Genomic DNA, 22,529 nt, shown 5'->3' with positions numbered 1-22,529 from the left:
ACATCTAAACACACACGTTCACGCTACAACAACCTCATCCAAAGTCACACATCTAAACACACACGTTCACGCTACAACAACCTCACCCAAAGTCACACATCTAAACACACACGTTCACGCTACAACAGCCTCACCCAAAGTCACACATCTAAACACACACGTTCACGCTACAACAACCTCACCCAAAGTCACACATCTAAACACACACGTTCACGCTACAATAACCTCGCCCAAAGTAACACATCTAAACACACACGTTCACGCTACAACAACCTCGCCCAAAGTCACACATCTAAACACACACGTTCACGCTACAACAACCTCACCCAAAGTCACACATCTAAACACACACGTTCACGCTACAACAACCTCACCCAAAGTCACACATCTAAACACACACGTTCACGCTACAACAACCTCACCCAAAGTCACACATCTAAACACACACGATCACGCTACAACAGCCTCACTCAAAGTCACACATCTAAACACACACGTTCACGCTACAACAACCTCACCCAAAGTCACACATCTAAACACACACGTTCACGCTACAACAACCTCACTCAAAGTCACACATCTAAACACACACGTTCACGCTACAACAACCTCACCCAAAGTCACACATTTAAACACACACGATCACGCTACAACAACCTCACCCAAAGTCACACATCTAAACACACACGTTCACGCTACAACAATCTCACCCAAAGTCACACATAAACACACACGTTCACGCTACAACAACCTCACCCAAAGTCACACATCTAAACACACACGTTCACGCTACAACAGCCTCGCTCAAAGTCACACATCTAAACACACACGTTCACGCTACAACAACCTCACCCAAAGTCACACATCTAAACACACACGTTCACGCTACAACAACCTCACTCAAAGTCACACATCTAAACACATACGTTCACGCTACAACAACCTCACCCAAAGTCACACATCTAAACACACATTCACGCTACAATAACCTCGCCCAAACACCAACCTCACCCAAAGTCACACATCTAAACACATACGTTCACGCTACAACAACTTCACCCAAACACCAACCTCACCCAAAGTCACACATCTTAACACACACGTTCACGCTACAACAACCTCACCCAAAGTAACACATCTAAACACACACGTTCACGCTACAACAACCTCACCCAAAGTCACACATCTAAACACACACGTTCACGCTACAACAACCTCACCCAAAGTCACACATCTAAACACACACGTTCACGCTACAACAACCTCACCCAAAGTCACACATCTAAACACATACGTTTACGCTACAACAACCTCACCCAAATCCACACATAAACACACACCATCACCCAAATCCATACACCAACCCACGCCTAAATACACTCCCTCACCCAAACACACAACTTCACCCAAATTAAAACCACAACGAAATGTACACCCAACCCCTCACCTAAATCCGCACCCACCAGTACACTTACATCCACAACCCCACACCCACCCGCACCCACACTTACATCCACGCCCACGCCATCCTCAAATCCACGCCCACATCTCCTCCTCACCAACACCAACACCAAATCCTAGATTTACAGAAGAAAGGTGGTGGTATTCCAATCAAAAAGGGATTTACAGCTGTGGTTACACTTATCAATACTGCTTATTACTGTTGATGTGTTTATTATGGATGCAGGTGTAATTAAATGCCTTATAACATCCTCGCCACACTCACATCAGCATCAATTTAAATATTCCCCCGTTTATAACCAGCCCACTGCCCAGCGAGCGTAGCACCACAGGGACATATCCATGTGATTCCTTAATGTCCCAACACCCGCTCAGGGATTGAACCGTTTTGGCGACGAATGTTAATTGTGTTGGTATAACAACCACGATATTGATTTGTCATAATTATACACACGGGCAACGTTATAGGAGAAGCGAAATCGCAAACAGGGCTAAATGCAAGTGAGCAACGGGGTCCGTTAAACGCGACCGGGTAGTTTGGTTAATTAACAAGGCTGGTTTTGCATTACGTCCAAGCGTTCTAACGGAGGGAACGTCTGCAGACGGCTGTGCACAGCTACCGTTTACACCTCCTCTTAACGCCTTGTTCCTTAAACCCTATTGTTTCACTGACTCTTAGCACTGACTACCTCTAACAATCTTACGTTAATGCTCTAATCGGATAATCGCCCCATTGCTGAGGCGGGAGGGTCGCTACCGATCCTACTAGTTATCGCGAGTCGGTCACTTGACGTCGAGAAGGAGCTATGCGGTCTGTGTAACGCCGGGAAGAAATTGCTGTATTTTGAAGCTTTGGAGTTTTTTTTCTTAAAATGGGATGACGATGTATAACAAGACGGTAAAGTGAACTTGAAAACGGAGACAAGTTGATTGAACACCATGGCGGACCAGCACGACTTACCCGAGGGTACACCTCTCTCTGAAATCCCCGACGAAATACAAGAGAAAAAGGATCGAGTCCTCATTGGATGTTTGGATGATTTACCAGCTCTTAGTTCCAAGATTGTTCGGATATTTACAAGTTCCACATTTACTGGTAAGTAAAAAAATATACATTTGATTCACCAAATAAGGTCTTATATTCTAAACTGAACTTATAGAAGACGGATATATATTATCATTATAATCATTATAAATGATACAGGTGTAAATATATTATTTATTTAAACAGAGGTGTGAGAGTGTACACATTAAGATGAGCCGAGTTATAGGTATGCAGGCTTATCACTAGAAAGCTCTCTCGTTGGTTTTGTGCAAATGTGTTTCACTGTAGCTGCGGTATTAACATCCGTTTACACCCTGGTCTGGATATTTTGTTGAACTTCGTCTCTGAATCTATTGTTTGCCTTCTGATAAAGACTCGGCCATGTCGCGGCACTGATTGAGAAACTGGGTGACTCAACCAGGCTCTGCGGGGGGTCCGGTTGGTGCTATCTCCTAACTATCACTGTGTACACAATCACACTGCCACAGTTGAGCCGGCGTGTCGTTCCCCCATGCTCGTGAACTCCCAGTAAAAGGAGACATATTCATCCTACTGCTCTCAATGATGTTTACCGTGATAGTTTTGGTCCAGTACCCCATAAACCCACTGGGGATTACTGTATATGTCGCTTTCCTAATGCTAATTGCACAACATGGATTTCCGCTTAAGTTAAGGTATTTATATATTGTGAAGACAACATTAGTTTTACTATTTTTATAGTTATTAATTTATCAATTATTCTCATAAAGTGTTGAGCAGTTGTGAGAAAGCATTATTGTCCTGTGAGTCATCTGAAAGTATATCACAAATATGTATAATTTTCCCATGCTAAAACAGTGTGTATAGTCGCTCATACATCTTAGTGCTTGTATGACATGAATAAGAATCATGTTATTATATTGAGATACAGTAAACTACGGTTATAGCGAACACGTTTATAACGAACTGATGGATATAACGAACTTACCTTTTTGGTACCGACTTTTTGCTGTAGTTATGCTGTATATATGCTTATAACGAACTACGGTTATAACGAACTAAAATTAGTAGTCCCTTTAAGTTCGTTATAACCGTAGTTTACTGTATATAGTCTTTAATACGAACTTTCATACAAATGACGTATTCATTTACCCCTTAATTAATATTTCATAATCACGCATTAATCACTATTTTGATATCAGTTAATATTGTGTGACATTTTTAACAATTATCTTAACTTTATCTGCAAGTTAAAATTCATTCTCAACGAAATCACAGTCATTCCTCCATGCAACACATCACACACAAATAAACACATTGTGTACAGACAAGACTAAACACGAGAACGGAGGGGCCAAGAATCACAACAGTACGTGCCGGCGTCATAATACAACCTTAAACCCTAAACTGCATGATTTGAAAATCTCGAATTACTTTCATTGTCGTGGACTAACATTTGCCCGGATCATGTTCAGGATTACATGCTTGAAACATAGTACGAACATTTGATAACCATTTCCCCGTTTTCTCGTATTCAACAAAGTCAAGACCAAATGTCTCCCATGACAGTAAAAAACATAACACGGAAAGAGAAAAGGCGTTCTTTGAAACACCCGATTGTTTCCTCAGCCATAAAACCCCTGGGAGACGTTCCAATGCTGTTATAGTAAACTGTGCCACGGGTAATGACTTTTCTATATGCTCGACTATAGTTACACTGACAAAAGACTGTCGGTTCACAGGGCCATATGCAATCACAGCTATACGGTTAGACCAGGGGCCATCTACCGATATCGGCATTTGTCTCTGGTTAGACGCTCTGGAGTTTATGATTATCAGGACGTGACTACATTTGGGCCATGGGTATCCACGTACAGTGACACCCCGCTAAACCGGACCCGTGTGTCTGAGACCCTCTTCATTTAGTATTACTGTAATCAACACCACCATGCGTTATATAGGGCATCCCGACTTTATTAATCCGAACAACACCGTCCGGATTAACGAAGGTTGTGTATTTGTCGAAGAGTTGTCATCAAAATACAATTAGTTTATATATATTAGGATGATAAATGAGTTTTACGTATGTCAAATATAGGCATAGTCGACCACTAATATCACTTTGACCTTAAGGCACTTGTTGAAAGGAGAATTCGATCTTTTATCAATTTTCTTATTTCAGAATAATGATTGCAGCGAACGCGTGAGGTACAATAGAATCGGTGCTGATATATTCCTAACGTCACCTGTCAAATAGTTTCGATAATAATTTCTTTTGAAATGGGTCACTTGATCCAGAAACATAATTGTAAAGAGACAATGCATTTTGCTGTTTGATAAATCAATTAAATATTTCAGTTGGAAAACGTACATATTCTTCATATAAGGACGTGTATTAAACTCTTAATATGGGGGTACAAATTCCGGATCATATAAAAATGAATCAACAATGTTAGGCATGTGTCTAATTATATGTAGTTGTTTTCAGGTGTAATTTGGTATTTAAATTGGAAAGTTCTTCTAAAATCTTCAGAGTTTGAATAAAATAAATAGAATGTTTAACTAATTACATTAATATGGTACATGAGAGTTTGGTTGTAAAATGTGTTTAACCTGCAACTGTCGACGTCAGTCATCCAGGTATCCATGCGCCATAACCAGGTCACCGCCCCGGACCCAGTTGGCGTGAACCAAGAAAAATCTAGAATAGAGGTCAGTTAGGTCATATGCATCACTCTATCCTGTCGTTGATGTATAATCGAAAGCCAAGATAAATATAAACAAGACATTTTGAATCGTCGACTTTGAAATCTGTATGTACTCCAGGTTGTGACTATCGCCGTTTCGGTCTGGTTTGGACGCTCCGTTTCATAATGGCGTCTTTTATCACCCACGTTTATGAACTTTGATAAAGCAAATCACTCTCCATTAATTCCATCCAAGTTGTGGATCCAAGCAAGTGATTTTGGAGCGCATGAAATGGCTCCAGTTCTATTGAGACCATATAATAATTCCACCCGAAATCGATATAGGATGAGGCTCCAGAGGAGGGTCCGTTCACCCGATTGATGGAGAGTGGAGACTGGCGTCCGCGTGGTAGGTTTGTGTTGGCGGGATACAGCGTGTGGCGCGCGAACTGCGCCAACTGTAGTCAGTGAGTAAGTGTTTGGGAGAGTGAGTGAGTGAGTGAGTGAGTGAGTGAGTGAATGTTTGGGAGAGTGAGTGAGTGAGTGTTTGGGAAAGTGAGTGAGTGAGTGAGTGGGAGAGTGAGTGAGTGAGTGTTTGGGAGAGTGAGTGAGTGAGTGACTAGGTGGGAGAGTGAGTGAGTGAGTGGGAGAGTGAGTGAGTGAATGTTTAGGAGAGTGAGTGAGTGAGTGAGTGTTTGGGAGAGTGAGTGAGTGAGTGTTTTGGAGAGTGAGTGAGTGAATGTTTAGGAGAGTGAGTGAGTGAGTGGGAGAGTGAGTGTTTGGGAGAGTGAGTGAGTGAGTGAGTGTTTGGGAGAGTGAGTGAGTGAATGTTTGGGAGAGTCAGTGAGTGAGTGTTTGGGAGAGTGAGTGAGTGACCGAGTGGGATAATCACCGAGTGGGTGAGTGAACGAATGTGAATGTGTGAGTGAGTGAGTGACTAGGTGGGAGCGTGAGTGAGTGACTAGGTGGGAGAGTGTGAGAGTGAGTGAGCGAGTGGGAGAGCGTGTGTGTGAGCGAGGTGGAGAGTGTGAGAGTGAGTGAGTGAGTGAGCCAAGGGGAGAGTGGGAGAGTGAGTGAGTGAGTGGGAGAGCGTGTGAGTGGGAGACCTGGTGGGAGAGTGAGTGAGTTCACCACTTTGGTTAAGGCCAAGGCTCTGTTATGTTTATGGCAGACGGAAAATCATAACTGGGGTCAATCTGGGATGCGAAACCAGGATCTATGGATTCTTGCACGTCTAACGGGCTCAGCTTCTAACGGTGACTGGCGAAGCCTAAGATTACTGGGGCAGTATGTACATGAATGACTTAAAACCGGCGGCCACACGTTCTATTTTTGTTCTCATTTTTGTTTGTTTACGTGAGTAAAACGTGTTGATTTATGCACCTACTTAACGTAACACGTGGCATGTTTCCAGTAGTTCAAAATCACTGACAGGTCAGCCAGCCGTGGGTTAAACAATTCTGCGTATCTAACTGTAAGAGATTTGATGAAAGTGGAAATAGATAAAGAACTGTGGATGTTCATTGAGGTGATCCCTCGTCAAATAACGCCCATCCAACACGCCCCATCTGGACCCTCTTAATCGTAACATTTCGGCTATCAAAGCCACCGACGACTGACGGGGTTTTATAACTGCTGGCGTCTTTATCAGCCCACGATTGGAATTTTCTCCATCTGACGAGTGCCATAGGGCAGAATTGCGCGGTCACACAGACCTCACGCTAGTACAGGTGTGTTAACACCCGTTAGCAAGTATTGCGATATCCTATTTATGATTATATAATTGTCAAAGGCATAATAAGTTGACGATTTTTTGTCCAATTACCAGGCTTTAGTTTGATTTCATGATTGACGCGCGTGCTAGTCTCTCGCTAATCGTCCTGCCAGCGTTAATTACATGTTACGGTGAAATGGAAAAAACATGCCTGTGTTCTTTATGGTTCTCTTGGCAGCCATTGTTTGAACTATGGATTGTGGGAAGCTTGTGATGGTGTTGGGGTAAGGGGTGGGGAAGTCTGGGTGGGGCTGGTCATGGGGGGGAGGGGGGGGGGGGTGAAAGTGATGAAGATGTGGATAGAATGCCGGTGGAAAGGCGTGGAAACACATGCTGAAATAATTATGAGAGACAGAATGAAATATGCAAGTGAGAATCAGATTTGAGAGTGAGAGTGAGATGTGAGACAATAAGCGAGAGTGTGAGTATGAGTGTGAAAGAGACTTCTAACGAAGGTATAAAAATGACAACGAGAGTGAGCTAACGTTTGGGTACAAATGACACAATCAGAGAGGAAGCCTAGTAATGAGTGAGTGAGTGAGTATGGTTTTACTCCTCTTTTAGCATCATTCAAGCAATATTACGGCGGGGGACACCAGAACTGGGCTTCACACTTTGTACCCATGTAGGGAATCGAACCCAGGTCTTTGGCGTGACGAGCGAACGCTTTAACCACTGGGCTATCACACCTCCCGCCTAGTAAAACTAAAACTTTTCCTGCAACCACATGGCGGCAGTCAAATTAATCGTTTTGAAAATACCTGTCGACAAAGGACAGTAGGATAGTAGTGAGTGAGTGAGTTTGGTTTTACGCCGCTTTTAGCAATATTCCAGCAATATGGGCTTCACACATTGTACCCATGTCGGGATTCGAACCCGGGTGACGAGCGAACGCTTTAACCACTAGGCTACCCGACCGCCCCTAGCAGGATAGTAAGGTACGAGGATTGACTAATACGTTCCGAGGCTCACACAGAAGGAATTGCGACATTGTGAAATATTTTGTTGTGGACATTGCATGGTGTCGTGGGGGTATATCAACAAAATATTAAGTCATTTCAGCAAATTGTTTCACTGTGACAAGTCAGTAAACTGAGCAGAGATCTGAGTCCTTCTGAAAATAGACTAACATGAGGAACGTGCTGTTTTTGTGGCTATACCTCGAAGACATTATGTCAAGTCTACAACACAAGATTTCACTTTTACGCAGTTCCTGTGAGGCTCAGAATTTATCAATCAACACTCGTAAATGTCACAGTTGGTCCCAAGTATAAGTCAACAAAGTGCGGTAGAAACACAAGACGACTTCAAGAGCGTACAGATCCATCGCTTTCATTGAATGTGTTCACATCAAGCAACATAATCAATTGCCTACCAGTTCAAACAAAACTACGTTGTTTAACATCCGAATACTGTTTTCTGTGTTCCGAATTATGTGTTGTTGAAAAGGGACGCTGAACTTTTAATATTTACTAGGAACAATATTTAAGGGAACACTCAAATTTATTCAGAAACGATGTGTAAAGAAATGACGATGCTTAATTCAATCCTCAAAGGAACGGCAATATCTGATCCATGCCGCGTGAGCATCGATGCAGGCACGACATCTGGGCAGACTGGAAATCAAACGCCGGATTGTCTCCCGTGGTATCCTTCGCCATTCTTCTTGTAGGGCCTGCCCAAGCTGTAACACATTCTGTGAACACTGAGGTCGGTGCGAACCCTTCGGCCCAGAACATCCCACAGGTGTTCAATCAGTGCGTGTCTGGAGATGTGGCCAGCCAGGACAATGTTCTGTTGTCTTGGTGCCTCAGACAGTCGACAGCAACACGACCACTGTAAGGACGCGCGTTGTCATCCTGGAACTCGAAGTTCTGACCAAGGCGCTGGGCAAATGGGATGACCACTGTAAGGACGCGCGTTGTCATCCTGGAACTCGAAGTTCTGACCAAGGCGCTGGGCAAATGGGATGACCACTGTAAGGACGCGCGTTGTCATCCTGGAACTCGAAGTTCTGACCAAGGCGCTGGGCAAATGGGATGACCACTGTAAGGACGCGCGTTGTCATCCTGGAACTCGAAGTTCTGACCAAGGCGCTGGGCAAATGGGATGACCACTGTAAGGACGTGCGTTGTCATCCTGGAACTCGAAGTTTTGACCAAGGCGCTGGGTAAATGGGACGACCACTGTAAGGACGTGCGTTGTCATCCTGGAACTCGAAGTTCTGACCAAGGCGCTGGGCAAATGGGATGACCACTGTAAGGACGCGCGTTGTCATCCTGGAACTCGAAGTTCTGACCAAGGGGTTGGGCAAATGGGATGACCACTGTAAGGACGCGCGTTGTCATCCTGGAACTCGAAGTTCTGACCAAGGCGCTGGGCAAATGGGATGACCACTGTAAGGACGCGCGTTGTCATCCTGGAACTCGAAGTTCTGACCAAGGCGCTGGGCAAATGGGATGACCACTGTAAGGACGCGCGTTGTCATCCTGGAACTCGAAGTTCTGACCAAGGCGCTGGGCAAATGGGCTGACCACTGGAAGTAACATTTGGTCCACAGAACGTTGACTGGTCATGTTTCCTTGTAGGTCTTAGATCCGTCTTGTTGTATGTGATGCAACCGAGGCCATGATGCTGCCACCACCGTACCTATCGTGGTCTTGTACTGCTGCCGGATAGTAGCTCTCTCCACGCCGTCTCCAAACACGTTGTCTTCCATCTGTATAGCGTAAATTGAACCTCGATTCGTCAGAAAATATGGTGTATCTCCAATGCCGCTGTTGACGACCTCCAAACGGCCGTTCCCACTGTTGTCTGAGGCGCTTTTGTGCCACAGTCAGGCGCATTCCTCTGGAAGGACGTCTTGATTCAACCTGTTTCGGATCGTTGACGTCAAAAGTCGGATTCCTATGGCAACCCTGAAGTTGTCCCTGGAGCAGAAATACATCTGTTCTTCAACGCAATGGTGCGTTCATATCGATCCTGCCTGGGAGTAGTCTTCCAAGGTCTTCTTCTACCCACCATAATCTTAACCCCACCCGTTTGCTTCATGTAATAGCTTTCCATCAGTCGGGATATCACACTTTCAAATTTACCAAAGCGTCTGACAAATGCCTCCTGTGATGGTTCAATCACACCTATCGCGAACAAGGTTTTTTTTTCTGGACGCATTTTCGTGCTGCAATGGAGGAAATTTCATTCTTATAACTGAAAAGACAGGATTCCCTTGTATATTCCCTTGATATTGTTCCTCGTATAATTACACCAGATAATAAATGTTAACAGACGAACCAGCGTTGGTCCCTTGACCTGATTGAAATATTTGCACATTTTCTGAGCCAGTCGTATTTTAGAGGTATTCATACAGAATATAGGTCACTTTCATCGCCACATGTTTTCAGTTCGAACTATGGAGCGTTCCTGGTGAAGACTTAGTAACTCGGGTGTTCTCGGGATTTCTCTGCGTGATCTCCATCTTGACCGACTGGACTGCGTGTTGCTTTACACTAACTAGCTTCACATTCTGTCTTGTTGGACGATCACCCACTACCGCAGTGGAAAGTTCACTATCTGTACCGGGCAATCTTACCATGAGTGATTCTGTAGTCCCTGACTGGCGGGAACGTCTGCAAGAAGGCCATTATCGTGTAGTCTCCCGTCGTCATCGTGGCAACAATGCGGTCAATATATCCGTTACTTGACCCAGTCTGGCTAATCTAGATTTGTTGCCAACCTGACAACAGATACGCGGAGGCATGTGAATACACACAGAGAGACGCTGATTGCATTTGTTTGTTTGTTGTTTAACGCCGCATCAGCAATATTCGACCTGTATCTCAACGGGATGGTAAAAACAGAGTCTGGATGAGACAAACCAATGGTCGATACTATGAGCAACTACCGCGCCGTCGTGGATCGATGACAAGCACTCAACCAAGTCACGGGCCCGACCACCCAGTAAACTACGGTTATAACGAACTCAAAGAGACCAACAATTTTAGTCCGATGTAATCGTAGTTCGTTATAAGCATGTATGTATCATATATACAGGAGATGGCAGGGACAAAAACAGTTCGTTATATCTGTCAGTTCGTCATAAGCATGTTCATTATAAACGTACTTTACTGTAGTACTGAAAAGAAGATAAAGAACACCCTTTTCTCGTTCATATTACTATAGTTAATCTGTCATCACATGCGAACTATAGCAATATGAAAGAGTCGGCTGTTCTCTTACTTCTTTTGAGTGGTTTATTTGCGCTTAAATTGGGTCAATGGTATATCTGTGACCACAAACTAATGTACAGAGGGTTCGAATCTTAGACTTGATGCGGTTATGATAATCAATATTGCCTTATTTCTTGGTTGGACTAGTAAATAGGTTTCTACCTCAAAACAACTGCCCTAAAATAGTTGAAATACTGGTTAAAGCCGCACAAAGCCCACCCCGCTCTCACTTAAAGTAGGGGCGGTCGGGTAGCCTAGTGGTTAAAGCGTTCACTCGTCACGCCGAAGACCTGGGTTCGATTCCCGACATGGGTACAATGTGTGAAGCCCATTTCTGGTGTCCCCCGCGTTGAAATTGCTGGAATATTGCTAAAAGCGGCATAAAACCATACTCACTCACTAACTCACTCACGCACTCACTCACTCACTTAAAATAATTGTCCAGTAGGATTCTGATTTATAAAGAGTTTTTAAGACTTCGACGAAACCTCGTGACGTCACGAACTCGCTATCACACCGTGGGGGTTCCGGGTTAGAAGAGGTCCCAGCGATCATGCTGTCGTGAGGGGCTAGCAAATGGATCAGGGGGTCAGACTCGGGGACTTGGTCGACAGCGTGTCATCATACCCTGACGGTGTGGGTCGTTGATTACAAGATGAATCACTGGGTTGTCTGGACCAAATTCGATTTACTTACAGGCCGCAGTCATACATCTGGACAATTGCTGTGTGAGGCGTCAAACAAACAAACAAATCTTTGTTTATCATCAAAGTCGGTTGTCTCGATATATCCGATAAGACGAATTATTGTGTTTTGTGCCCAGCTTGTCCCGATAGCTCGAAACATTTACACAAAAGCTCTGGACATAGATTTAACGGAGTGAGTGAGTGACTAAGTGAGTGAGGTAATATTTGTGAACACGACCCATCCGAATAAATTAGATGCCACTTTTTAATAATAACTAATTAATTATTCATAGACGTAAATTAAATATATACACTCTTCAAAAAAAGAAACGCACAGGTAGTATGTAGATCATAGAACCTGACTACACAAAAAATCCGGTATATAAATTGAATATATGTTATTGGAAAATGTTGGTGGCCTGATATTTGACAAACGGTGCGTCAAAAACGCAGCCGTTGTCGATTTGCAATGTCTTAAACGGCGTTGTTTTCACACTTGTTCAAAAATGTCATGGAGGAAAACAGTAAAGCAAAATGCACGTGCAATTATGGCATTCGTCACTCGCTTGGCTATAAAAAGGCAAGCATAAGCCATTATTTTGTCATTCAATTGTCAACATTTTTCAAGTTCGAACATGCCGAGACTTAGCGCTGCCGATCGGAACATCGCCAGATGACGTATCCAAGAGGGGAATAGCTGTATTCTGTTGCACGCCACTTCAATTCCACTATAGACCGTCCGAGAACCGGCCGACCAAGAGTTACAACCCCTGCACAGGATCGCTACATTCGACTGTTCCACCTACGTCATCGCAATGCCACAGCTGCGGAGACTGCAGGACGCATCCTTGGTTTGAGGATGATATCAGACCAGACTGTCAGGAACCATCTTAGCGAGGCTGGAACCCGACCCAGAAGACCGGTTATCGTCCTTGGTTTGCAACAGATCCATCGACAGCGACGCTTGCGTTGGTGCCATACCTTACAGCATTGGAATTTGAGAAACTGGAGACGAATGTGGTTTAGCGATGAATCACGATTTTTTCTTCACGGACGAGATAGAAGACAACGTGTTTATCGTCGTCGAAATGAGCGTTTTGCCCCACATTGTGTAAGTGAATTCGACAAATTCGAGGGCGGTAGTGTCATGGTTTTGGGGGCCATACCTTAGACCTGGAGATCTGACTTGGTTTTGGTTCAGGGAAATTTGGCAGCAAATCGCTACACGAATCAAATTCTTCAACCTCACCTTCTTCAAATCATTGACCGCCAGAGGGAGCTGTTTCAATAGGACAACGTTCCACCTTCATAAATCAACATCAACGACTTGCCCTGGCCGTAAAGATCTCCAGATCTCAACCCAATCGAACACCCCTGGGATGAACTCGATCGACGTGTACGTCAACGTCAGAACACGCCGCAGACACTTCCACAACTGTCCAACGTGTTACAAGCAGAATTCCGCAGGACAGAATTCGTACACTTATCCAGTCTGTGCCGATGAGATGCCGTGATTGCTGCCCGGGGCGGTCACACGAGATACTGAGTACAGCGCAACCTTGTGGCCTTATGTGACATGACAATGAACAGTTTTCAATGCCTTTGTACAACGACAGCATGTGAATATTGAGCTTCATATTTGTATATATGATATAAAATTAAATATATCGACTTTATTAGGTACAATAAATTTACTAAAACTATACCTGTGCGTTTCTTTTTTTTTTTAAGTGTAAATCTGAAGGGTACAACATTGGTCTGGATTTAGATGAAAAACCGAAGTGAGTGAGTGAGTGAGTGAGTGAGGACTCTTTCTGGCAACAGACATAGCCACTTACGGAACGGGCCATTATCGCGAGGGAGCGCGATAGTATAGTCAAGGAACGCTACAAATATATTTTAACAATGGAAGAGAGGAGCATCCGATAGCCGCCGTAATGTAGCTGGAATATTGCTGACTGCGGCTTATACAATTGACAAAGTTCAGAGGAGACGGACATAGTTGTGACGCCACCCGTGGTGCTGGTTTGTCATACGCCAGCTTCCCTTCTCGACACGCAGTCAGTTGACTGAGCCTACCCAGTTACAACCAAAATACAGGGGAAATGGGGTTTAACTCCGCGGTCAGAGTAATTGCAGTTATTTAGCGACGCGCATGCATACTGTGTGAGTGTGTGTGTGAGTGTGTGTGTGTGTGAGTGTGTGTGTGTGTGTGTGTGTGTGTGCACTTGCGTGCGTGTGCATGCGTGTGCGTATGTCGTATTGTACTTGTCCGGAATTAATGCTTGTTTTATTGTGCTTGGCCAGGGAGATACCATGCTACACTTTAACATGGATATCCCACCCAGACACAGGATACTGATTCCGGGCCGACCAGTCCTTGTTTTATCCCGATAATGGCGAGCGCCAGGCAGGGTAACAACAAGTACCACATTTTAACGTCATTTAGTATGACGTGGTCGGGGATCGAACAGATAACATAGACTTATGCAACCGTTTTATCCATGCATCGCACAACCATTTATATTAATGCGCTGAGGAAAGTATCGTGTCTCGAAGAATGTGATGCATAATATATTAGCTCTTTAAACGTCGGCTTCCGGTGGTAGCTTTGTGGTAGGTCCCGCACGTACACTGCCATTTGTCCCCTCCACGCACTGCGTCGTTGTCACGTAAACTCAAAACCAGTCTCTACAGAAAAATCCTTTCGATGAATTTCTGAACTAAATATTTCATGTTTGATTATTTTTCAAAAACATATACACGATACGGCAGATTATATTTTTATAAATCATGTTTGAATAGAAATACTGAATGTTTTTAATAATTCCTTCTAGACACCACGCTTGAACGCAATACCTTGATGGAGAGGGTCTACCCCAAACTAAAGGAATACTGCAGGGAACGCCACGGATTGGAGTTTCAGGTATGTCAGCCAATCAGCGCACATGCTACCAATTTCCCCTGAGCACTTCCGCTTATTTCGATCAACTCGCCATGCATGCTAATCGCATGAGAAAACGTATGATCAATGTAGTTAAAAGACAGTATTGATTTGGGGCATTGTGAACAGATCTCATTTATTTAACATTTATTGTGCCAGGGCATTGTCTAGAGCTTAGGTCTCATAGCAATTTTTTTGCGATTTCTGTTACAATAATGAATACCCCAAATACCCCGCAAGTGTATTAATCGATTAATATAATGCTACATTAAGTGTAATTATTATACATGTACTTTGTAAAATTGTTATTTTAGAAATTGATTACTACTGTTACATTAGGAATATTTTTAATACTTTACAGAATCGTTATTTCAGAAAGTCATATAATTTTAAACAATTGTTCCGTGGAAGCCTGGTTTCAACTATTCTATATATGTTACTTCAAGCATACATTGAGACATATTCTCGTCGATCAGACTTCACATAATACCTAGCCGTCGGATGTCTTGTTGGTAACCTTGGAAATAGTCGTAGATTTCCACGGGTTTACATGGGGCACGTGAAATCGAAATTTATCTCAAAGTCTTGTCTTACACATCACTGGAAATGTTTGGCAGCTGTTAAAAAATGAACTTGAAAAGGTAGCTCATAAACTGACGTCAGTTGATGCAGAGAGGCCGCCATCAAACATGTGTCGACTGCTCAACCTGGTAACTATATTCCACGTCTTTACCAGTCCAGCCCATGGTTAACAAGGGCGCATAACACTGTACTGAGTAATTACGACAGAGGGACACTGTTGGTCCGGTTGGACAATCGTCCGGTTTAACGAATGTCCAGACTAACTGCTTTCCGGATTAACGCGAATCCTATTTACAGAGTAATGTCGCTGTGTGTAAGCGATCCAGCGGTATTCGTCCGGAAGGATTTTCCGAATTAATAGGTTTCGGTCAAACGAGGATTCACTGTTTTCGTCCAGAATAAAAAGCTTACCATTTCGCCCGTTTGTGCTTTTGGTACTGTCAAAACTGTACGTGCATGTTCTCATTAACCCTGACAATACTATCTCAAGAATCTCGCACTCCCTGACACCCAAACACAGCGATATCACCGAGGTGAGTTAAGTGGGTGCCTTTCACTGATTTACCTGCGTTATCAAAATACATTGTTTTCCTCACGCGCACGTTCAGAACCACATCATCCATCAAATGCCAAGCTTGCCCTTTAGAAAACTCAGTTGAAAAAGGAGAATAATACGATTTCGATATACGAAGTTGATATGAACTGTGACAATGGCCCCCTCCGAACGTGTACTAACTTGACCTCTGCTGATGATTTGAAGACAACACTGAGTACTATTTGGACCCATCATCGTGATACCTGAACGTGTGGACCGCCTCCGTGGTCTAGTGGTAGAGCGTCCGCCCGGAGAGCGGAGTTCGATCCCCGGCCGCGTCATACCAAAAGACGTTAAAAGATGGTACTTGTTGTTACCCTGTCTGGTGCTCGGTATTAAGGGGCTAAAACAAGGACTGGCCGGCTCGGAGTCAGTATACTGAGTCTGAGTGGGGTATTCATGTTAAACTGCAGCATGGTATCTCAGTGAGCTAGAACTATAAAATCGGCATCAGTCCGGTCTAGTACAAGTAGCCACACACACACACGTGCATGCACGTCGCTATATAAGTGAAATAATCTTGGACGCGACGTTAAACCCCATTTCACCTCACCTCACCTGAACGTGTGAGAGCTAAATGCGGGAATTCTTTTTTGTTTGTTCAAAAACACTAACAATTCTCTTTTTTTCTTATAAATCCTGACGTTACAGTAATTGTTGATGCAGTTCGTGTGATAAGACGACACGAGTGCAATGCCTCGGGTTAACTGGATGACATTCGACTTATGAATGATATATAAATTGTTTTAAACGAGGACCGTCAACTGTCTATTGTTCGCCCTAGTGTGCGTGTAGTTTCTGTTTAACGGGTTTCACGTTATGCTTGACCTTAAAGTACTTTGGAAGAGATTATTAAAAGCACGAAATATGGGCTGTTCTTTAGATAAATACTTCACATCGCCTGTTATCATTGACTTTTTTGAAAATCAGCCAATCGAAAATGCATGCCGAAAATATTACCCCGATGATTTCCGGTAATTTTGTGATTGTCAGCTAAGGTACTCGCGTGCTATAATAATCAATAACTCATAATGTATTTTTTCCAGTTAACATATATCAGTTAGAATGTGTATAGTTCGAATCAATCCGAAAATCAGTCAGAACCGTAGTCGTCGGTTTCACCAACATTGTCGTCGTATCTCGTTTCCTCGAAAGGTTAGGACGCCGTCATGTTGCAGCGTTCAATTGTATCCTATTCTCGCGGGATGTTACAGGTGAATAGTTGACTTGCCTTTGCATGTGTTTGTGACTGGTGCCCCCGATGAGGCAGGACACGCTCATATTTTCGCGAACACCTGGTATGATTAAGAACTTTCACTTTGTGTGAGTTCATTGGAGTATGAACCTTCATAGAGTGAGGGCCAAACTGTATGAACGTCAAAGCTATCGGCGATGTTCATACAGTTTGGCCCTCACTCTATGAAGGTTCATACTCCAATGAACTCACACACAGTGAAAGTCAATTCTTAGAATTTTTTATCACAATATTTTACCTCAAAGGATGTCGGCCTAGATCTATACACAATTTTATTTAGTACGTGAGACTTCATGTTTACACTGACAGCAATTAGCCGATCATTGAAAGGTGATAAACGATGGCAAATACACAAAGTTAAATACATAGATTGCTGTAGACTGTCAACCTAGACATGGATCGAGTCGATACAACGATAGTTTGGATGTGCATTTATGCATCGTTATGTTCACGAGGATGGATCGAGGCGAGGATATTCGTGAACGATCGTGCAGTCAAACCCCCTGACGTGTTCTCAATGTATGCTGCAAAGTTCAAGACAAAAGGGTCTAAATGAACAGAAACATCGTTTCTGTATGTATTCGTGCTAGGGAATTCCCAGGGTTTCCGTCGGTGTTCACGTCTTCTTCTTTGATAGGCATTTAGAAGTTGGAGTACTAAGTAAGGAAAAGAATTTTATGAAGAACAACTTCTATATAACAATAAAGGGCGACGTTTCGGTGTAGGTTCCAACACCGTTTAAAGCAAGTGACACGGTTAATTTACCCAGTGTTGTACAAGATATACGACAGACGATGAAAGTTGAAAATACTTCTGGTGATTGAAAAGGTATTTATTGCAAAACATATTGTCTAAAATATAAACTGTCAGGCAAAAAAGCTACCTGAAAGATAACGGTATATACTTATCAACCACACTCTGTGTATCACTTGCTTGATAACGGTGTTAGAACCTACGCTGAAACGTCGCTCTTAATTGTAATAAAGAAGTTGTTCATCCATAAATTCTTTTCCTTAATTAGGTGTTTACGTCACTTCAAGAACACGGTCTCGTGAAAAACGTATGAACGTCAAATTGTGTCGTTTATAGGCTTACACATGTGACCGACCTCTCGTCCAATGGAAAAGCCGTATATCGTGTAAATTTCAAATTAAAAAATTATTACAAGTTGATAGTCATTCTTAAACACATGCTTATAATATAGTCGGAATCGCACAATGGACTCTGCTTTTAGCCGATGTTTCTTATGATTATTGAAAGGATTTTTCCGCTTTTATTCATATTGAAACACAGCAACGCATGCATCAACAGATAACATGGAAATAACAGGTTGTTTATGAAGGATACCGGGTTAGGATTTATCTTCAGCAACTCATGCTTGTCGTGAGCGGCATCTAACGGGATCAGGTGGTCAGGATCGCTGACTTGGCTGATGCATTTCCACTCATAAGATATTTTCACATAAGAGAGGTACAAGTTATGAAGTGATCTGGGTTTGCTATGGGTGACTGGATGTATCAAATTAGGTCATGTGGATATGGGAGGGCCTTCGTGACCCTGGGGGTCCAAATACAGAACAAAAACATTGATGAACAGTAGATTATGTAGGTGTACTCCGTCATCGTATCCCAATTGCGTAGATCGATCCTTAGGATGTCGATCACTGAATTGTCTGGTCCAGACATACTATACACCTGTTCCAATGAGGAGTTTAGCATAAATACTCAACTCGTCTCATGTCGACGCCTAGATTACTTTCAGCCAAAGTAATAAAACCAGAATCCAAATCAAGGAACACGGAGACACCATGGATGGTTACAGATTGTATGTACATGACACATCAGGTTGTACTGCACAAGGTGTAACGTGGCTGTTGGTGGCCCGCCACTGTTCCTACACCCCCAGTCATCCGATCCGCCCATCTTAATTTCAGTCTTCAAGGTTGTAGTTTCCGTTAACCGAAAATAATCCGACCCCACACATCTTGTAACAGGCCAATGCCAATGAGGCATGCCAAAATCATGCTATAGTGTCCGAATGATAATAGGCGTCATGCAAGGCTGTCTATTTGAACTGATGCTCTTTATGTCTTGTGGTTATGACGCGTTGTGTGGGTAATATGTGTTTAATATACTGCTCTCATGTCTTACGATACTGCCCCTTATACTATCATGAAAGAAACCGCCTTAACAAATACACACAAATAGTATACGGTTTCATGTCTTTTAGTGGCGTCGAGAAAGCTACGTTTATTTTGTCGTGTCTTGAAATGCCATTTTATCTGCCTAAACCTGCTTTAATTTTTTAAAACAACGAATGCCAATTTGTATATTCCTGTCCAATATTACCTTAACTGTAACATAATTTCAGTAGTTAACTTAAGTTTACTTCTACTTTTTTTGTATTTTATGTAAAATAGTCTCTCGTAGGAACGGGTCAATACTCTAATGTATCTTATCTTGTATATTTCTTTTGTTTGAAATGCTATGTGATACTTTAATAATGTATGTGTCTGTGTTTAATATATAATCGAGCATGCATGATGTTGTTATTGGGATTAATTAAGTCACTACCACAACAGACGGCGACTGGGCATGTAATGAGGGCGATAACGTTGACACAGTTTACCGAGGAATCTGGCCCCGCTAACCCATATCTATTGTTGCCAGAGGTTCACGTCGCTCAGTGCAGTAACCACGTTCAAGGTCCCAGAGAATTGTGGGATGTTATTCATTTATTTAATGAGAAGTATTTCTGATAACGTTTGTTCAGAACTAAACATTATAGCTACCTATCCGTGAAGTTAAAAGGTCTTTATACTACGTACCCCATGGGGGTACCAGGTAGTGACCCGTGAAGATCCGGGGTAGAATAGGTCTTCGGCAACCCATGCCTGTCGCGAAAGGCGACTATGCTTGTCGTAAGAGGCGACAAACGGAATCGGGTGGTCAGGCTTGGTTGGTTAACTTGGGTGATGCTTGTCATAGATCCAAATTGCGTGGATCGATGCTCATGATATCAATCACCGGATTGTCTGGTCCAGACTCGATTATATACAGACCGTGGTCACACAGCTGGAATATCACCGAGTACGGCGTTAAACAAACAAACAAACAAACCTTGTAGGAATAGGTGGCAAGATACCATGCTTGTTGCAGATCCCATGGTCACGTGACCTTGTTAATAGTGTGTCACCCCGGGCATTGTGACCTCCAACCTTCCAGACTATTATTCAGATCGTCGTGATATAACATGCACTCACTCACACCGTAAGTATTGTTCAGATGTTATTATACATAATTTATCAAAGTGTAACTATTTCCAACCATTTCTAAATGTCATCTGAGTTATATGCAAATAAAACAATGGACGGACGGTGAGATCAGGCGAACCCCTTACCCTGTGATAGTCGTGCTGTTATGCTTTCTAAATCGTGTTCTTTGAAACAAAATATCCAGCATTTTACGAACCTTGGTCTCTACAGTACAATGTTTGTACAACACGCGTACAACATGTCCGTGAGCGCCATTTGGTCTCGGCTTGAAAACTTTATCTTAATAGAGAGATAAATTTATAAAGATATTATCGTCGTTGTGGTACATCAATTAAAAAATCTTTCTCGATTTGGAAACAATATGATAGTGTGGTATATATTTTAACCTAAAATGCACATATTTGTGACAAAATATGATATCCATCTTCAAGGCATTTACCACTCTGTTCATAAAAAGCACCAACTTTCAAAGCATTTTACTTTGGAACGTCTATATTTTATAATTTTGAGATCATTGTAACGTGTTCTAAACTTGCCAAACTTTTCACTTAATTATGGATTTTTGATGCAATTTAAATATAATTCCGGTTGGAGAAAGGTGACCCAAAGGTCTTTATGATAAATATGTTTCTTAAATAGAAAAAGAACTATTATTGCTCCTCGATGTCTATTCTTGTAGATAATTGTCTTGCAATCTTTGACTTGAAAACTTTAACGTCACCAATATTTTGTGCCATCCATATAATACCAAATCATTCAAAAACAAAATATTTCTGACAACGGACACCCAGTTTGTATCCCCTACATTGTCCTATGTTTTCAACATTGTTTAACAGTGCTCAGAATACCTATTCTGTGAAGATGTCGTTAACCCTAATCCAGTACCTTTTACTCCGTTAATAGCTGTAGACATACGTGGGGATTCGACCACATTATCCAAGGGCTGCGTAGTTTGAGAATCTATATCTATTTTTTGGAAGAATCTACAGGATTTAGAGTTAATAATTTCGACTGGTTCTCTAATTGTGCCACCCCAAATTTCTGAGCCATATATCATTGGCTGAATATTGGTTGAATTTTGCGAGCAAAGACTTTCAGAGCCGTCTGCATAGGTATATCCGGAAACATATCACTATTTGATTCACCACAGAATGGGCGTTGTCTCCCTGCTTTGCAAAAGTATTGCAGGCTTTTGCTTCAAGAGAAAAATATGCCTAAGTATTTATAATACGGCCTGTTTACTTACCATCGATATGACAGTTTACCACTATTTTTAAGACCATTACTTTGGCTTTGTATATGTTTACTGTTAAAACCAATTGCTTGTAATATTTACATAAAACATAGATGTTAAATTGTAAATTTACAAAGCTGTAAGCAAACATCACTACATCGGCTAAAAACTCAATCACAAATATTTCCTCAATAGTTTTATCAATGAAGTTACCATGAGTATCTTTTCTTACAACAGTGCTTGCAAGTTCATTAATATACACGGCAAACAGAATGGGTGATAACTTACATCCCTGGTTTACACCAATCTGCGAAGTAAAACAATCTTTAATGTGACATTTATTTCTTCTAACGGAAGCTTTAACATTAGTATACATATTTTGCAATAACGTAAATATTTCCACGTGGATGCCAGATTTCAACAAGAGAGAGATCAGTTTAGCTCTGTCCACCAAACCAAATGCCTTTTTGATGTCCGCAAAAATGCAACGACAATGTGACGCTGTTTTTCTTAAGTATTTGTGAATCAGAGCTGTTAACGCGAACAATTGTTGAATAACCTACTTGGTAATCCGGATTGAGCTTCAGAAATTATGGTTTGTAATTCGAAACAGTTTAATTATCGCATTGAAGATAGCAGTAAATAACTGGCCCAGTATATCTGACAATGTTATTCCCCATCATGTTTTGATCGGTTTTATCCCCTTGATTGTGATTTGGCACAATAAGTCCTGATTCCATGAATGAGGCACTGTCCTGTTTCTAGAATTCGATTGAATGAAGTCATT

The 22,529-nt window shown here is 42.4% G+C and overlaps 1 protein-coding gene across 1 annotated transcript in view; it reads left to right on the top strand.

Annotated features, from left to right (window-relative positions):
* The first annotated feature begins 1,946 nt into the window (after positions 1–1,946).
* Positions 1,947–22,529, top strand: part of LOC124124518 (NACHT and WD repeat domain-containing protein 2-like) — a 56,149-nt gene continuing 35,566 nt past the window's right edge. The window contains exons 1-2 of the mRNA XM_046487702.2: positions 1,947–2,557; positions 14,696–14,784. Of these exons, the coding sequence (XP_046343658.2) occupies positions 2,401–2,557; positions 14,696–14,784 (246 nt within the window). The 5' untranslated portion in view covers positions 1,947–2,400. The remainder of the gene's footprint in view (positions 2,558–14,695; positions 14,785–22,529) is intronic.

The sequence above is a fragment of the Haliotis rufescens genome, unplaced genomic scaffold, assembly GCF_023055435.1.
Source record: "Haliotis rufescens isolate VD_foot unplaced genomic scaffold, xgHalRufe1.0.p SCAF_43, whole genome shotgun sequence".
In the NCBI taxonomy this organism is placed as follows: Eukaryota; Metazoa; Mollusca; class Gastropoda; order Lepetellida; family Haliotidae; genus Haliotis; species Haliotis rufescens.
This window is presented reverse-complemented; position numbering and strand designations above follow the sequence as displayed.